This window comes from Nicotiana tabacum, chromosome 5 (genome assembly GCF_000715075.1).
Source record: "Nicotiana tabacum cultivar K326 chromosome 5, ASM71507v2, whole genome shotgun sequence".
Taxonomy (NCBI): domain Eukaryota; kingdom Viridiplantae; phylum Streptophyta; class Magnoliopsida; order Solanales; family Solanaceae; genus Nicotiana; species Nicotiana tabacum.
Genome location: NC_134084.1, coordinates 59,712,373 through 59,731,597, shown reverse-complemented (window position 1 = coordinate 59,731,597; position 19,225 = coordinate 59,712,373). Strand labels below are relative to the sequence as shown.

Here is a 19,225-nt window from a genome sequence, read left to right as displayed (position 1 = left end):
GTGAAGGGCCCTGCAGTAGAAAACAAGAAGTAGGAGTGAAAAGCACAAATTGCTTGAGATATTTGCACAACTTATGTACAGACATCAGATTAAATTTAAAAGAAGGAATATAGAGCACATTCTTTAATACTAATTTAGGTAAAATAGAAACAGAACCAGAATGTGTAACTTTGACTCTATGGGAATTAGGCAGAGTGACCATTACAGGCTTAGGCAAAGGTTTGAAATCAGAAAGAAACCCTTTGTTGAAAGTCATGTGTTCAGATGCACCACTATCCATTATCCATGACTTTTCATCTATTTGAACAAAATAAGCATATGAGTTAAAGAATTTAGTTATACCAGCACAATTGACATTTGCATATGTATCAAGAGTAGCATTTTGTTGTCCCATGTTGACTTGCTGGAGCAGCTGCAACAGTTGAGTCACATTCTCCTTTGTAAGTGTCTGCACATATGCAGCATTGATAGATCTTTGCTCACTGCTTTCCCCTGAATTGAAAGCATTGTTTGCTTGTGCTGATCCCTGAAATTTCTTCTGTTTTGTGAACTTAAAATCTATAGGGAAACCATGAATCCTATAACATTTCTCAATGTTATGTCCTGGCTTTTTGCAATAAGCACAGATACTGGAAACTTTCTTTCCCTCAAAACCTCCTTTATTTCCTTTGTATTCACTATATTTCTTGACCCCTCCTAACTGATTTGTTGTAATGAAAGATGCAGCATCTCCTGGATAAGCAGGTGTAGCATGGATTTCCCTCTATTTTTCATCTTGGATAACTAAGGAATATGCTTGTCCAATTGAAGGCAGGGTAGAAGACAAAAGGATATTGTTCCTGACTCCTATGAAAGTGTCATTTAGACCCATTAAGAACTGAAGCAGTCTCTCATCTTGGTGAACCTTGAAATTCTTTGCTTTAGCACCACACTCACATTCGCAAACACAAGCAGAAAAGGTGTTCAGTGCATCTAGTTCATCCCATAGGCTCTTCATTTTTGTGAAATATCCTGATACACTAGAATTACCTTGCACAACAGCACTTAATTCCTTTTGTAGTAGGAACAACTTTGCACCATTTGTCTGACCAAACTTGTCTTCCAGGTCACTCCAAAGATCCTTTGCACTTTGTGAGTACATGACACTCTCTACTATCTCCTTGGAGAGTGAGTTGAGTAGCCATGAGAGCATCATGTCATTGCAATGAACCCAGACCCTTTGAAGATCAAATTCAATACCAGGAACAACTAAGGATCCATCAATGAATCCTAGTTTATTCTTGGTTGAAAGAGTTGTTACAACAGCTCTCCTCCAACCTCCATATCCTTTTCCATTGAAGACTGAAGAAACAAGATTCATCCTTGGATAATCTGAGGGATGAAGATAATATGGGTGGCCAGAATCAACCGTCCTAGTTGTAGTGGAACCAACTACAACAGATGTAGCTGCAGTCGGAGTAGCTGGGTTTACTACATCAGTGGTCTGAGCTTTAGTAGACATTGTTGTAGTGAACAGCTATATTTTAAATTTTGATCTGTAAAAAAAACGAGCTAGGAGAAGAAGAATATTAAAGCAGATCAGACCTGCTCTGATACCATCACAGAATTGAAAGAAAAACTTGTAGAGAAAGTTTTCTGTATATATTGAATGAATGTAATATGTACAGTGCACCTATATAAATAAGAACGAATGGAATCTATGTATAACTAACCTATCCACCTGTCCCTACTCTATTTGCTCTCTTATAACAAACTAACAAAAATGGAATCAATATTTACAACTAGATTTACAGCTAATAAAAAAACCTACTCAATACAATTCTTCTAAACAGGCCCAAAACGTGTAGAGCCCAACTAGTATATTTGAAGCTTTGAGCCCAAGTAGCCAGCTGGAGTTTTAGCCCAATATTTATCCTTGTCCGATAAACACATCTGATAATGAGACCAAACAACCACATCTGATAAACATAAGACAACTAGCCACCTTGAACCACAGTAAAACCTTCGAGAGAAACACCATCAGAACCACCATCTCCAACAATCCATATGTTAGCTTTCCATATTTGCCTTGTCACATAATCATGAGGATAATGTGAAATTCAACATGCTAGAATTGGTCATATAGGCTTATGAATACCCAAATGCTAGAAAAAGATGTTTGTTGGGTAACTTTAAACATGTGGATAAGTCTACTTGTGAACATAATCTAGCCGAAAAAAGCTAATAGAAAATCATTTGATAATAATACTAGGACTGAATTTCCATTGCAATTGATTCATTCGGATGTATGTCATTTATGAATGTGAAGGTAAGGTATTGAGCTTCTAAAAATTAATAAAACTACTCGTCTTGGTTATGTTTATTTGATGTCACATAAAACTGAGCAATGATTTGCTTTAAGAAATATTTGAACATGACTGAGATCAATTAGACGAATCAATAAATGTATTGAGAACCAATCGAGGCCATGCCATGGATACATCTTGGCCCTATTAAATGAGTTTTTATGATGAAAAAGGAAGTGTTCACCAGTTGACCATTAAGACTCTACAAAAAAGTGATGTTGCAGAGTGGAGGAGATAGAAGCTCCTCAAATGGTTAAATCGATTATGGCTCAAGCAAACTTGCTTTTCTATTGAGGAGATGCATTATTTATTGTTGCCTATGTTCATGACCATGTGCTAAAAAAATTAGTTACACCTAATGCACGTGAGTTACGGACTAGCTAGCAGGAAACCCAACCTAAAGCGTTTTGAGATTTTAGGATGTGCGGCCAAAGTGAACACTCCTTTCATAGCAAATTGGTCTAGAGACTAGAGAGGAAGCAAGTGTGTCTATATGAGATACTTTAAAACATGAAAAGGTTACTTGTTCATGGGGATACAAGACAGTGGGAGCGTGACTAAATTTGAATAAAAAATGTCAAATTCTTTGAGAATGAAGTTTCTTAGAAAGACGAGATAGGTAATGACTTGCCTCCTTATAAAATTGAGGATCTAGATCAAATAGAATATCTTCATTCAAGTGGGAGGAGTTTTGAGCAATAATAAATTAGTTTCTCATCAAAATCCACCTTCAGCATCGGATGCGAATGAAAGTGGTCCTGCTTCAAGTGGGAGCAAATATAAATATTCTCTTCTTATTCCAAATGGGAGCGAGATGAATAGTTCTTGTCCGACTAAGAGCAAAATTGATCCAAACGAGAATAATAAGAGATTACATGAATCTCAACCAAAAAGTGGTGCTCTTGGATATGAAATGAGAAATTTAAAAAGGCCCTTCTCTGCCCTTCAACGGATAAATAAATAAATGCAATGAAAGAATAAATGAAGTCTAAAAGAATCAACCAAATTCAAGAACTAGTTGGTCTTCTAAAAGAACATAAATCTATTTGAACCAAATGGGTTCTTAAAGTTAAGCAGATGACTTGATGCTAAGGGGTATGCGCCACATGAAGTGAATGACGACGACGGTTCATTCTCACATGTTATGTGGAATCAGCTCTATTTGTCTAATTTTGGCTATTGTTCGCTGGCTTGATATAATTGTATCAAACGGATGTAAAGACCGTCTTTCTCAATAGAGAACTAAGTGAAGAATTTTATGTGGAATAACTTAAAGTTTCATCCAAAGGTCCACGAACATACGATTTGTAGACTTTTCAAATCTTGTAATAGCCTCAAATAATCTTCAAGTCAGATTATATATGTTCCTTAGTGTGGTTACTTTTAATGTCTCTATCATAATTCATAAGGGATCATTATGTTTATAATTAAAAGATCTGAGAGCAATTCTGTAGTTATGTCATTTTATGTTGATGACATATTGATATATGAAAAATAATTTGGAGTAAAGAACCTATTATGTCTCACTTGGAGATGAAAGATAAAGGTAAAGACGCATATACTCTTGAAATAAAGATTTTAAGAAAATATTTAAAGAAATTGTTCTTTAAATGATTCAAAATTTTGCAAAACTCCAATCGACAAAGACAATGCCATGTATACTAGGTTGCAGGGGCAGACCCAAGTTGGATCTAGTGGGTTCAACGGAACCGCTTCGTCGAAAAATTCTGTTATGGATGTGTAAATTATATTAAACAAACGCAATTATAAAGAAAATGAATCCCCTTAATAAATACAATGACTGGCAGTTCAGTGGTGAAGCGAGGTTAATTTTAGGCAGAGGACGCAGGTTCTATTCCAGCTATGCGCATTTTCTTACCAAGTTTTTAAATTTTGTGAAATCACGTGCTCAAGTTTGTGCATTAGAAGTTTCGAACAATTCATTGTCATGGTATCATGGCCAACAAACTAGGGTCCTTATTAGCTTTCTTTTTTGTATTTGGTGTTAAATGTTAAATTAGTTCAATCTAACCATATATTAACTTGTTAGATTGGTTCCTTTTAAATTTATTATTTGCGTCATATTAAAGTTGCTTTTAATTGTTATAATAATTTATGCCATATAGTTTATTATTTGTATATAGTAATTTTTAAAAGTTATTTGTGACTGCAAGTTCGTGTCTATACATTACATAGTTATATTTTTCTCCTTTTGTGGGATTACATGAAGGTGAGGTTAGTCTATATTATTATTTATGTATTTATTTATTGTCTTGGTAAATTATGTGTTTATCTTGTCTATGGTATTTCAAATTGTTAATTTTATTAACCAAATATAAGAGTAAAACATAGAAACTAAAATTCAAGACTATAATGCAACCTTCATAGACTTTTAAAGGGTTAGAAACTGTTAAGAGGTACTTATATATATAAACTTAGCGGCACACATTTTGAAAAATTATATTGTTCTATCTAACTTTATTTTTATAAATAAATTATTAAAAAAATCTTAAAATGACATTTTTAGACGCATAATGAGGAAATAAAAGGAAGAGGTATATTCAAAATTCACTTTCATATACACCATAATCCCCATCATTAATTATCATTACAGTAATATACTCCCTCTGTTTCAGTTTATGTGAACCTATTTCTTTTTTGGTCCGTTCCAAAAAGAACGAGCTCTTTCTAAATTTGGTAACAATTTAGCTTAAACTTACAATTCTATCCTTAATGAGAAGATTTTATAACCAGACAAATACTTTGGGCTCCTTTTTGACTTGCTTAGGATCACAAATTTCAAAAGTCTTCATTTTTTCTTAAACTCCGTGTCTGGTCAAACAGGTTCACATAAATGGGAACAGAGCGAATAGTATCTAATTGACTCCGCTTGAGTAAAATCCTGGGTCTATGCTAGGTTGTGTCTTAAGACTCCAAAAATAAGAGAAACAACTGAGTAGAGTGTCTTATGACAGTATGGTTGGTAATCTAATACAAGATACGTTTGCTAGACTTAATATATGTTTCGCAATAGGTTTGTAAACAAATATGAAATCAATCTTGACCCAGCACATCATAAAGCAGTTATAAGAATAATGAGGTACCATAAAGGAACTTCTGATTATGCATTTTGCCATAAGGGCATGACAAGAACTGAAGGGATGTACTGATGCTAAGTGTGGAGGAGTTATGGATAAGATTAGGTCCACCTCCAAATATGAATTATTGTTTATAATGACGTCATATCATAGAGCAGATGAAAAGCAGTCAGTGTAGCTTTATCCTTGATGGGAGCTAAGTTTGTGGCTCTCTTCTCAGTAGCGCATCAATTGTTTGGTTAAAAAAAAGGGCCTAGACCATTTGTTGGTACATCAGTTAATACTAATCTAGCGACAGTCTTTGTGATAGTCAAACTGATATTTCAGGAATCATTACCGTAGTCTTGGAGGTCAGGTTTATGTCCCCTGCCCAAAAAAAAGAAGCATCAAGGACCCTAAATAATTTTAAAGCCAAATACATTGATATTAAAGTCAATTTTATGAAAGACATGGTTGCACGCAAATAAATGAACATAAAGTGTATCTGCACAAATGGTTGCAGAACCGTGGACTCAGTCAACTTCTAGAAACGCATATTTTTGTTCGTGCATGATCTTAAGGACTGTGTGGGCCTATATAGTCATTGGCGTTTTATTTATTTTTTTCCGATGTTCACAAATGATTACTATTTATTGAATATAAAAAAAAAGTTTTATTTGCATAAACTTATTATTTGAATGTTTGTGTACATTCTCATTTTGAATGTTTATTGTACATTCATAAGCGGAATGCTTTTTCGTGTATTCTTTTTCATATTATTGAGGTGTGTCGGGTAAATAGAGGACAGTTTTCTCACACAGGTGACCGCCTCTATCAATTTAGTGTAGATGGGAGATAAGACGAGATCTTAAGCAAATTATCAAGCATCTATTTGAGAGCACGTGGATTAAAGATCTTTAGCATCACACAAGTAATGATAAATGGTCATTGGCAGAACTAAGTTTCTGCTAATCTACCTTAAGAGGCCAGATGTGAGTTACGTTTATTGAGTAGTTCAAGGAACTCAGTTCAGATGCACATGGTAGACGGCAGCTTAGCGGGGAAGGAAAAAAATTTAAAAAGCAGACCAGCGCCGCGGCTCGAACTAAACTAGGTAGACGACAGGCTCAGAGCCGAATGATTAAGTGAAGTTGCAAGACGCAGCGAGAACAGAGAAGCAGCTTGACGAAGATAATGAAGATAGGGATGCATCACTAGGCAATGTATAAGAAAATGTAGTAGGGGTTTGCAACTCTGAGAGGAGCGAAACCTTGTGGAACTGAAAGTGAACCGATATTTGACTGTAACTTAAAGTAAGTGGAGAAATTTAAGGAGAATAGCCTAAATGAAACCTATACTTGTCTCACTTTGTCATGTCGATCCCCAAACTTCACTTATTATCACCGAGACAATTTAACTTGATCAAAGCCTATTATTCAAACCCCTCTGACCGTTGACCAAGCACATGTGGCAAAATAATAGTTGAGCTGGATAAAGTGTGTGTAATTCACGTGAATAATGAGCGTTAATATGAGCATTTTGAACCATAAATAATTAAAATAAAAGAAAAAATCATTAAAATAAGAATGAAAAATAAAATAAGTAAAAAAGAAAAAAGAAAAATGCAAACGGGTGGATCCAAATAACTGAAGCAAGCGTGTGGATCCAAATAAGTAATTTGTTCTTCCCCATACCCAACTTTCTCTTTCTCCTTCTCCTTATTTTGATGTAATACCCAAAGCTATTTTCCCCATGGTCTCTGTTTTACGCCTCTGTACTTCTTTCCTGTGGTCTGTGATGAACGACGGACATTTTTGGGAAGAAGTTGGTTTCTTTGGGATAAATATGGGATGTTATGAGCATTAGCTTCATTGAGGACTTCATATAATATTATCTCCTGTGAGTCATTCTCCTTCAGAGGCATATCACTTTGGGGAGCTGGAACCAGAGCTAAAAGGGATATAAGGTTATGGCTTTTGAAAAAGGATACAATTCTTTTATCTGAACCATTGAGAATTGAAAAAAAAAAATCTCCTTTGACCCAAATAAAGTGATTAAAACTTCAAAATATTTGAAGAAGCTGAATCAATTGTTATAATTTGAATGACCCAGTAAGCCAAAACAAGTCAGCAGGCAGTGAGCAGGGGGTAGAGAAGAAATTAAGCTACAACTCCTATAGAAGCAAAAATGAAGAGAGTAAACGAAAAAGAGAAGAATAATTTGGAGAAAATGAGAAGTTGCAGAAGATGGTGGTGTTGTAAGCAAAAGCGTAGAAGAATGTTCAAGAAAGGCAAGGTGCTGAGCAGACAAACTCCCGTTCCATTTCTTCTTCAATCATGTTACAATAAGCATGCTGATCTCGGACTTGAATATGCAAAGGATCGACATAAGCTTTGTCCGGATAGTGCAGCATTAATGCTAGGGTAGCCAAAAACTGAACTTTTTGCTTTAGTAAGCATTAGGGTTTTAAACCCTAAACTGAACTTTTTCATCCAGTCAGCATTAGGGTTTTAAACCCTAAACCCGACCCAAGTCGTCGCCTTCATCAGGGACTAAATCTAAGCGGGCAAGTGTAAAATGAGGGAAAAATTTGGGTTTGGGGATTAATAATCATTTCCCATTTTATTTTCCTATGTGGCCATAATAAATGACGTGGACCCTACGTGATTTAATTTCTTAACGTGGCATCCTACGTGTACGAGATTGTGTTACACGCACTAACAGCGTCGTATCATAAGCGTTTATTATATACGATTTGAAGGAGCGTAAGTATTCAATTGACAAATTGTTAAGTTTGGAGATTGTCATGATAAGGTGGGACAAATATAGGTTCCATTTAAGCCATTCTGCGATGTTAAAAACATAAAGCTAAGGAGAGTCGAGAGAGTTTTTGAGTTGTCTACATTTCCAGTGACTTACTAAAATCGATCGAAAAAATGTAAAAGCACTCACCACTGTGGCGAATGCTGCCGCCATTCTTGGAAAATATCACGGGTTTCCTTCTCTGCTTTGCTTGAAAATGACTTGGAAAATTAGACACTCTATCGGCAGTAAGAAAGGTACAGTGCGGCAGGACAAAAATAGAATGGCGTCACGAGATTCGAACCGGTCACTTTCATTTGGTGAGACTAGCGTGATAACAAACTACACCACCCAGATTTGTTCAATCCAGATAGTTCTCTCGCTAGAAAATGTTTGGCAGAATACATAATTGGACCCTTAAACTTGGTTTTTTTTTTATACTTGGACACCTAAACATAGAGTTGTTCTTATTATGCCCTTCAACTAAACCACATTTGTGCCAATTAAACACTTTGTAGTGACATGAATGAGTGTGTGGGGAAGGGCGCGTGAACATGAAAAATAATTATTCATTACTATTATTGTTATATTCTAATATATTATTCCAATTAAAACTAACTTTTACCCTACATTCTATTTCTCTTCTTCTTCTTCTCGTGAACCCATCATTTTTCCTTTTAGTTTTTTTTTAAAAGAAAGTTTAGTGTACATGGATTTGACTATTCTCATTTGGCATACTTGTTCTCCTTACATGGCACTCGTAAGCTACACCAACTTAGACGAGGAATAGAGAGAATAGCGCGATATTTCAGTGAAATCGAAACAAGAAGAAATGAGATGAAGTTGAACGGAGGAACTTTTCAGTGAGCTTTTTAGGGCACTAAGTCACTAGAGCCCGGTCAGGTTTTTTATTTTCTGAAAATGAGTTTCAATTTGTTTTGGGGGTTAATTCTATAAGGTGGAATATTTTAAGGTGTTAGAGGCAACTATAGTATACGCGTTTAATTTTTATAAAAGTTTTTCTCGGATGGTCTACAAAGTGTCTAATTGGCACAGATATGGTTTAGTTGAAGGGTCTGATAGGAATAACTCTATGTTTAAGTGTCCAACTGATAAAAAAAGACAAGTTTAAGGGTTTAGTTATGTATTCTGCCAAACGTCTTTGTTCGCATGAATCCGCACATGTTGCGCCTGCAAATTTTTCGATGGGCTGGTCACCAAATAGGCAATAACGTAGTCTAACCTGTGGCTTAACATTGGAAAATAGTTATCATACGACAGAGAGCCTAACACTTGAAACAATGCTGTGGACGTATCTGAAGAAGTTTAATCTGCTTAGTTACTACATTTTCAATATTTGAGTCGTTATTTTGTTTATGTTATGTTTTGGGTGAGTATTGCCTAGAGACTTTCTCATCAACAGCGGATACAAATTTAGCGGGTACAAAACACGGCCAGATAAGAAAACAATATTTTGGAAAATGATAGTGAGATAAACATTAAAGAATGATGGATCTTGAACATAATTACTCCCACTCTTGCACACGTTAACAGAATGTAATAGTCTTTGTCCCGTGTATGAGTGCATGGATTTAAGAGGAACTGAAGAAGAGAAATACTAGCTAGGCGAACAGAGAGTAATGAAAGGGAAAATAAAAAATAAAAATAAAAGTACGAAGGTCGTGATAGTGAAAAGTGGGTTTCACCAAGTGGAACGCAAAACAGCAAGCACCTTCTTTAGTTTAGGAGCTTATTACTAGTATAGCCTTTTGCTCTTATCATATCGGCTAAGGCCATCAATTTCCCCACATCAGATGGGAAAAAACAAAAAGGAAAACATTTCTCTCTATGTTACGTTGCCTCTGCTCTGCTTGATAGCTGGTATCTATAAAGATCCAATCAATCTATACAAGCTTTTTCCTATCTTATCCCAACTAATTGGCTATACTACCTAACGCTAGCTATATCTCACCAGCCATCCCTACAGAAAATGGGATGGAGTAAAACAAAAGAATGTGACCGGAAAATTTTACAGATGACTCGAATCTGTACAGCAGAAGAAATTGGGAAACTAACAAGTTACAACTGTACTACCACTAATCTTCTATCCGTTGTATCTCACCCATCATGATGCGATTGCTTGTAACCTTGAATCCAAGAAGAGCAGGATCAATCTGCCTTCCTTTCTTTCCTTTCTTCTTACCACTACGGGCACATTGTGTTCCATCCGATGCCTCTGATGCATGTGCCTCCTGAGCTGCTGGCTTCTTTGCGTTACTCTTAAGCATGTCACTGAATGATGTCTCTGAAACATCAGCATCACCACAAGATGCAGTCCGTCGGAACCGCACATCTTTCTTTCCAGATGTCACGGTGTCACGGACTTGATTTGCTGCGTTACCTCCCGCTTCCCTCTTGCCCCCTAGTAACAGAATTAAAATGAGGATGATAAGCAATTCGTGATAGATGGAATTTGTGCACAAGGGGATTGGGAATTTTACTGTTACAAGTGCCACAATGGGAATAGCAGAGATAAAAATAACTGGTACACTCCTCACATGCATCTTCAAGGTGCAAAATAGAAATGAAACATAGTAAAATCAAGACACAATCAGAAGACAGTTTGCAACAAAAAGGAAAAAGACAGCCTACTTTCAGAAGCCATGGCATCTGAAGGATTTTTGCTTCTCACAAGGGTATCAGAAGTTAGATCAGATAGACCCTCCTGTGTCGAAGAAACTCGTAAGACAGGCGGACGCTTCAGCAAGATATTATCCAGCCTTTTTGATGTCACTGTCACCCTACCAAATAAAAACAAAATACAGATGCATATCAGGAAAGTGTTATCTATTGCATGATTTTTACACCATACACTGATAAATGAAAGAACTAACCTTTTAAGAAAGGGAAGGGAAAAAAAGCAACCGAAAACTTTTGTGAGAGCATGGCCGCGATCAGACAAAGATTTGGCTACACAGTTTTGGAGGGTGAAAACACTACTATAACAAAACAATTTCCACATTCTTATGACAGTTATACGTTTTATTTTAATAAGTTATGACAGTGATACCTTTAAACATACAGAACTTAGAAAAAGTTTTTGAACAATCAAATCGGTGCCCAAACATCACCTTTCCTAAGACTGAAACCTAGTAGTAGTGACAATGCTGATATTATCTGATTACGCCTTTAGTGAAGAGGCTCCTTAACGACACTTGATTATACATGTATGTACAACAAAAACAACAAACCCAGTATAATCCCACGTTCTAGGGAGGGTAGTGTGTGAAAAGAGCTCACCACTACCTTGAGAAAGATTATACATGCATGTACCATTATAAATATCAGTAAAATGAAGATGGTGGGCAATAGAATGAAATATCAGGACCAAAAATGTTCAGTACTGAAGCAATAATTCAGTTTCTAAGCAAGCCAGCCTACTCTATAATAAGAGAACATTCTTTTTGTAATAGAATCTTGGCAATAAATCCTACTGCTTCAGGAATTACAACTAGCAGTTTCCTCTTCCAGAGCATTTTATACGAATAAAATTGTTGCAGCTGTTGAAGCACAAACTTTACTTCATTTTCCAAACTACCAACTATGCCCATCACAATGACACCAATAATGATAAATCCTTTCCTTTCCATGAAGAAACAGAAGATAGCACTTACCGTTCCATCGGAATTTCCTCCGCAATCGAATCCCCTCTATCACTCTTGTCATTGTAGAAGTCAAGATTTCCACCTGAGATGATTTTAAAACATTAAATCTTTCAAACAATAAAATCTTCTTTTGGAGAGAGAGAGAGAGAGAGAGGAGGGAGGGAGGGAGGGAGAGAGAGAGAGAGTACCTCCAGTCCCAAGTGAACTGTGCCTGCTAAGCAAGTTAACAACTGGCATTTCCCCCTCTACAGTCATCACACCAGCTTGCCCACCGATACTTTCTCGAGCCTCAAGATACACCTGCAGATAACCATCTTGACATGTAAGAGCACATCTTCATTGCCACCACATATAAGATGCCTATGGGATCTTGTAAATTACCAGAGAGGCATCATTGATGCTGGAAAAGGCAGGTTCAACTTCAGATAAAGCTCCAGAATGAGATTTGAAGGGCAATCCCTCACTAACATTAAGACTACTGGCAATCTCATCTACGTGATCTCTCTGTGGTGGCAAACCTGAATTAGAACCATATGACCCAACACTAAAGGCTTGGTTTAGACTCGTATCCTGGTCCAAAAGAGGGTTGAACGAACAGTTTGAAGCATTTGTCCCCGAAAACTGACCAGAGTGAAAGCCCCTCTCAAACAAAATCCCCCTGGTCATTTCTGCTTTCTCAGTTGACTGCTGGCCAGATTTTTGCTGGAGCAGCTCCATAAGTAATCGCTTTGAACTGTCATCACTAGCACCAGCTGACATCCACATACTTTGATCTTCAGAAGCCCTTTTGACATCAAAATCCCTTCTTTGCATCTCACCATTAAGATGCAGTTGCTGAATCCGAGTTTCCATCCAATCAACTGGTAACTGACCATTTCTTTCAGGCCAATGATTTTCAATTGTATCTGCATTCGGAGCGTGAAATTGATTGGAAAACAAAGGATGGTGAGGAGATTGCGCGTGGGTTCCAGTCGAAAACCCAGGCATATGACCAGCTGATTGCATTCTTGAATTTGGATCTTGCATTTCTAAACCTTGTGCACGCAATAGAGGATTTACAGCGTCCAAATTAACACTAGGACCACCACCAGGTACTGACATTGTACGTTCTAAAGGCAGTAATCCAGAGTCATAGAGACCCCGCTGAAGTCTATCCTGCACTGACAAATTCCTTTCCAGATGACTGACATGCTCTTCAGGAAGGGGTATCTGTTGCAGTTGGTAAATATCTAATGGGCCAAATCCAGAGTTGGCTCGACGAGCAACAGCTGGATTTCGGAGAAACTGACCAGTTTCATCTACATGCCAGACAGAACCAATCTGTCTGTCTTCCTCCATTTCCAAACGTTGCCTTAGCCTCTCATGCACTTGTTCCTGTTGAAGGATTTGATGTTCCACAGGGTGCAGCTGTCCATGCTTTGCCCGAGATAGGAGCTCCATCAAATCATTTTGATGCCCTTGACGCGGTATTTGACCAAATTTTGCTTGAATGAGATGCTCAATAGATGGTTCAGCATGTCTTGGGGGAAGATGTGAACGCTGCTGCAGTTCACTCAGAATTTGCTGTTTAATCAACACCTGCTCCAGAGCACTGTTATGCCTAATAGAACCAAGACGTGATTGTGCACGACTTGAATCACATATTTGACTCTGCAATAATTGTTCAAGAAGCAGCTGTCTAGCATGGGACTGTTGCTCTTTCAGTAGCATTTGCTGTTGATGGAACTGTTGCTGTTGTTGCAGTTGTTGTTGAAGCTGTAACTGTCTCTGCTGCTGCTGCTGCAGCTGAAGAGCCATAAAGTGTTCCAAGTCCTGCCCAGTCTGACTCGCCAACTGCGGTTGATGTATTGAATTATAGTTTGCCCCTTGTTCCAGCATTGCTTCATTTAAATGACTATTATGAGAAGACATCAAACTATTAGGATGCTGTTGTTGAAGTTGTTGGGAGAACAGCTTATCTGCCAACTCAAACCGGTTCAGTTCGTGGTCCCTGTGCAACAAGTGGCTGGCATCTGTAGCATCTTGATATAAGTTGGGTTCTGATACAGCATTTCTTCTATAAGCATCAGTCCATGTCTCGACAGTAGAGGCTGGTTCCGTCTTAGCACCAAATGGTGCAACCCTTGCAGCAACAGGGTTTAGAATCTGATCCTGACCACCTCCACTAAATGGAACATCTGAGATAGGACCACTCTTTCCTGAAGTGCCTTCAAGCTCTGACCATAATAAACCAAGTGGGTGCAGTGGCTCTTCCTGATTTGGAACTCGACCCCCAGTCAGTGCGTTTGGAATTGCACGGTGCATATTTGAAGGATCAGTAGGTCCTATTGAAGTTTTTCCAATAGGATTGCCACTGCTTCCAGGTCTTCCCGGAAACACAATTTCTGCAAATGGATTTCCATTAAGTAATGAATCAGATAGCAAAAGAACAGATAAAGGTCAACTGCATTAAATATTAATGATCAAGATCTTGATGGCCTATTTGCAAGGAAAGAGGCTACGTTCTCTCCTCCAAAGCGACCAGAGGCCATGCATTGGCATAAAAATAAGGATCCAAAGTGAAAACGCTAACCTACCTTCGTCTTGAGCAACAAAATCATGAAGCTCTTCATTTTGTAAATAAGGCGGTTTAAATTGACGAGCTGGATGATCAGGTACTGACTGATTACGATGTCCACCAAGGCCATTTTGGCCATCAAAATCAGATGTCGGCCAGCTCAAGCCATCCAGGGCAGCAGAACCAACCATCTCAGAAACAGAAGCTGAGCAATGTAAACCAGAGTCCAACTTCCCCTCTAGTACAGCAGATGGTTCTACCTGAGAAAGATTGATGTTACCAACATACTCATGTCCAAATTTCAAATGGGGCATTATGTCACCCAGTTCAAAGAAACGTGAATCTTCAGGGGCATCTTCCAACCGAACTGGCAAGTCAGTTCCAAAAAAACCCTGGTCAAACCATGAGATGATGTCAGCTCCAAGAAATGGCCCCTGGATTTCGCCCTGTGGATCACGATAATACAAACTCAACTCCTCAGGTGGGGTACCCCTTCCCAGAAGGTTGTTCCAGTAGATTTCTGAAGAGGACTTTGCAAATAGGGAATTTGAATCATCAGGAACCTTTGAACTGACATCAAAGGCAACATGTTGTTGGATGTTCTCAAAGACAGGGGCCCTGGTTACTCCAGACTCTGGTAAGCTGACCTCAGAAGTATCAGATTTGGACCCACTAATGACTTTCAAGCAGTCATTATTGACAGTTCTCTTCCTGGACAACAATCTTTCATCTGCAGTAATAGATTCAGAAACTCTCTCTTTCTGTCCTTCATGATTATCTCCACCTAAATCAAGAACAAGTTCTTTGTCAGAAGTCAACAGGTAAAGCTATATTGATGAGAAGAGCGAATAATTAATTCCAAAATAAACAGAGGTAATACTTTACTCACCATCCAACTTGACCTTGACACCATTCTCATAAGAAAAGCTATAGGCATTGGCTTCTTCAACACCTTTTGAAGTTTTCAGTAACCTATCAGCTGTCTCTTCGGTGACATCAGCAGAGGGAGCACCCTGCTTTGGATTGTTGGGCTCCGTATCCACAGTTTCTGGGAAGTACAAAAACAATCAGAGAGAATCCTGTGCTCCTACTCCAACAAAAAGATAATGGACAGGATAGCAGTAGCACTCAGTAGTGCATCCTAAGACAGTGTTTGAAAGACAGTTACCTGTGACATCATCCATTGATTGACCCTTTCTAAAAGGATTGTAAGAAACACCACTACCAGTAATTTTACCTTTCCATATGTCATTGAGGACAGCCTGTAAGAATGATCAAGTAAATTTATGGTATCAAATATTTCTTGCACACTAAACCGACAAGACTGATTAAATGAAGCAATCGATTTAGCTCACCTCCTCCTCAGCATCAGGAACAACAAAAGCCAATGGTTCAATAGCAATTACTTGAGTAACTGGGGGTTCTTCTTCCATATTTTCAGGCATGCTACAAAGAGATGAGCCAAGCTTTTGCATGCGGTATATGTCAAGAGTTTTCCCCCTTGGATAACAAAATATGCCAGCTGAGATGCTTGGTTTTCCAGCAACAGAATTCTCAAATGGTGAAGCACCAATTGCACCCCCAGAGGAAGGTCTTACAATAGTCACAGCAGACCTCCCACGACCCAAGTTAAATCCCACATTTGACCCTTCTACTTTTCCTCGTTCCTGTCCAAAGCCTGGGGCAGCACGATAGGAACCTGGAGCCGCAAAGTTACCTTCCATTCTATGGCGTGGACGCCACTTATCACGAGAATCTGACTCCCGCTCCGAGACAGCACGGTTAGCGAGAAATGGTTGACCATCATTATGAACATCTTCCTTATCTACATCTATCCTTTTCTCACTGCGATTTTCTTTTTCTTTGCCATCAGGACCCCACCTAGAAGACCACTTGCTATCACGTCTTGTATCAAGCCCAGAATTGCGGTTATTAACATCACGATCGGTTTTCTTTCGTTCTCTTCGACCAAGCAAGCTAGTTTCCCTCTCTTCCTCACGCCACCGGCAACCACTCTCAGTATCCACTGGCGTTCTTCTCCAATCCTTTTTGTCCTCAGGCATATCTGTACACCAGGCCTCCTTTTGACTTGAATCAGCAGAACTTCCAAGTGACAAAGAGCTCGGTGGATGCATTTCCTATGGTGAATAGAACACGGGTAGAAAACACTTTACAAGAAAAACTTTAAGCAGTATAACAGAATAGGGCAAGTGTAACCTCTGGCACATGAGATATTTGCATAGAAAAGACTGGAAATCCAAATCTTAAAAAATCACAGGTGAATTAACACAACATGAAAGTAGCAAATGAAGGAAAATTTTCTTGAGTTCTCTTTAATACAGCAGCAGAAAATGGTAACTGCCACTTAAAGAATTTTATATGTACAAAAGTCTAGGAGGAAATAATGCCACAAGGTGACAGAATACAGCCAAAATTTATAGGAAATCTTTTTTCGGGTTGTTTCAAGCTAGCTTTTTTTGTTCAGATAAATAAGGACAGCTTGGATCAACGGTGACAGTTTCTAAATACTAAATATCAATTTTAAAACTTGGATTTGTTAGGAGACCAACACTAATGGACATTCAGGATGAAAGTATTTCCTCTGGGTGATGGGCATTAAAAACCATAAAAAATCACAAGGTCTAATTCAACAACAAAACACTTAATTCTCAAGGGTGCCCTGTTAACTTAGCGAGGAGAATTTCCAAATGGAACAAACTATCTTTTTTTTTTATTTTGTTTCGGCTGATCAAGTACAATTCATCATATCACAGACAAAGCTAGTAAAAATGTATCAATCATGTCCAAGAAACATTTTTAAGGTTAAAAATTATTTTATATGCTCTATTGATTTCAAGATCATGTTGTAACTCCAGGTGGGACTACTTTACATCCACATCTCAACTTGGTCTTACAAGAATCTGCGACTCCTCTCAAACTGCAAACCATCTCTCTAGGTATTCCAAATAATAATAGGTGAAAATGAAAATAAAACTCATTGTAATGAGATTTTTTTTTTTTTTGAGAACTCATGCTATTAGAGATAGTGCCACAAAAGCAGAGCTTAGGGTCCAAAAGTCCAAAAATAACTATGCAGAAGTTTCCATTGACTCAATCTGTACCTTCAAAATAGTTAGTATCATGAAATTATCCATTGTATAGCAGAAATAGGGAAATCATTACTCTGCATGTAAGCTTGACATGGAAATGACCAAAAACTCACCATCTTTGTGTCACTTGGTTTAGCATAAAGCCATTGTGGAGACAAAGGAATGCTGCTGTCCACCATGGCTTGATCTAAAGTGATGTGAGAAGGTAAAAAAGAATCAGAAGAAGATCAATAGCACTCACGCAATCAGAATCAAGAATGAAAAATACTTCTACCTTTGGAAATATCAAGCTGGCCCATGAAAGGCTTGCTGTCATCGCTACCTGCAGATGTTTCTTAGCAACTGTAAAACACGATAAAATGGGACCGAATTTCTACTCCAGAAATAAAAAGCAAAGACTTTGCATGGATAATGAAAAACTACTAGCAGCTATTGGGCTGAATATACCAATATATAGAACATCCCAACACTAGAAGAACATGACACTTTAGTGAGAAATCAACAACTCCCTACGGATAAATAAAACTCGTAAACTATTAATCTTAAAATGTTCATGAGAAGCAAATCTAACAGCAATGCCTCTAGTCCAGTTAACATTAACCTAAAGGCTCAATCCTACACTGTATTTTGAGTGAAGAAATTGGCATCATTTTCTTCTCGTGATGGACTGATACATCTCACACACTCAAAGCAAGCAAATCGACACAACTAAATACAGAGAAAACAGCATTTTGCAACATAGCGCCTGATCTGAAGCCCTAGAATTCAAGTTGTATCTCAATTGAAGCAAGCATCGCACGAAGTTTAAAATTCATATACAAGATCAATAACCCCTAAATCAAGCATTAGACAATCATCCTTCGAATCCAACCGAAATTAAAATACAAAGTAAGAATAAACAAAATAAAGAGGACCTTTGGAGTGATCGGAAGGGTTAGAGGAAAGGAGATCGTCAGGGAGATCGAGCTTCCCTTCGGCCATGGCCTTTGTGTCAGAGAAGATTCAGAAAAGAAAGGATCGATTCGAGAGAAATGAAACGGAAGAGCCAGCAAGAGAGAGTGGAAATTGAAGAGTCAAATGAGAAACGAAGTGAATACCGAATGCGGGGAGGAGATTTTAGGGTTCGGAGAGAACAGTGTTGCAGGGAGACTGAGAGAGAGAGATGGACGAGTCGGGGATAGATGACGGAGAAGAAAAGGCTCGAGGGTTTGGTCACTAGACCCAAATCATCTTCAAACAAAAAAATAAAAAAGAAAAGGTACTAATATTTAAGGTGACACAATTTTCTTATTAGTCCGTTCCAAAAAAAGGACACATTTTTTTCTACAATTAGAAATAATTTAACTTTAAACTTTTTATTTTACTCATTGTATGCATTTTATACTTAATGAGAAACTTTTGTAACCACACAAATTTCATGGCCCCGCAAAACTTTTACCCCTTAAGCTTTTACGACCACAAGTTTCAAAAATCTTTTTTATTTCTTAAATTCTGTACCGAGTCTAACTACCTCATCTAAATTAAAACAGAGGGAGTACTTGTTAAGAAATTAAACTCAAAGTAATAAATATAAAACAAGAAAATAGACGAGAGATGTAGAGAGGAAAGAGAGAACTTTCTTATTTCAAGTGTTTCCCAAGTGTATAGGCTACATAATCCCCGATACCTC

General features: G+C 37.8%; 1 protein-coding gene across 1 annotated transcript; it reads right to left on the bottom strand.

The window, feature by feature from the left end:
- Nucleotides 1–9,910: 9,910 nt before the first annotated feature.
- On the bottom strand, nucleotides 9,911–18,799 carry LOC107800880 (uncharacterized). The gene is made up of 12 exons (XM_016624140.2): nucleotides 18,471–18,799; nucleotides 17,831–17,878; nucleotides 17,670–17,743; nucleotides 15,802–16,584; nucleotides 15,615–15,708; nucleotides 15,336–15,494; nucleotides 14,466–15,230; nucleotides 12,271–14,273; nucleotides 12,078–12,189; nucleotides 11,899–11,971; nucleotides 10,877–11,025; nucleotides 9,911–10,646 (listed from the first exon to the last, which is right to left on the bottom strand). Exons 1-12 carry the CDS (start codon nucleotides 18,535–18,537, stop codon nucleotides 10,321–10,323), a joined length of 4,653 nt encoding a protein of 1,550 aa, XP_016479626.2. The 5' UTR covers nucleotides 18,538–18,799; the 3' UTR covers nucleotides 9,911–10,320.
- Between the last annotated feature and the right edge of the window lie 426 nt (nucleotides 18,800–19,225).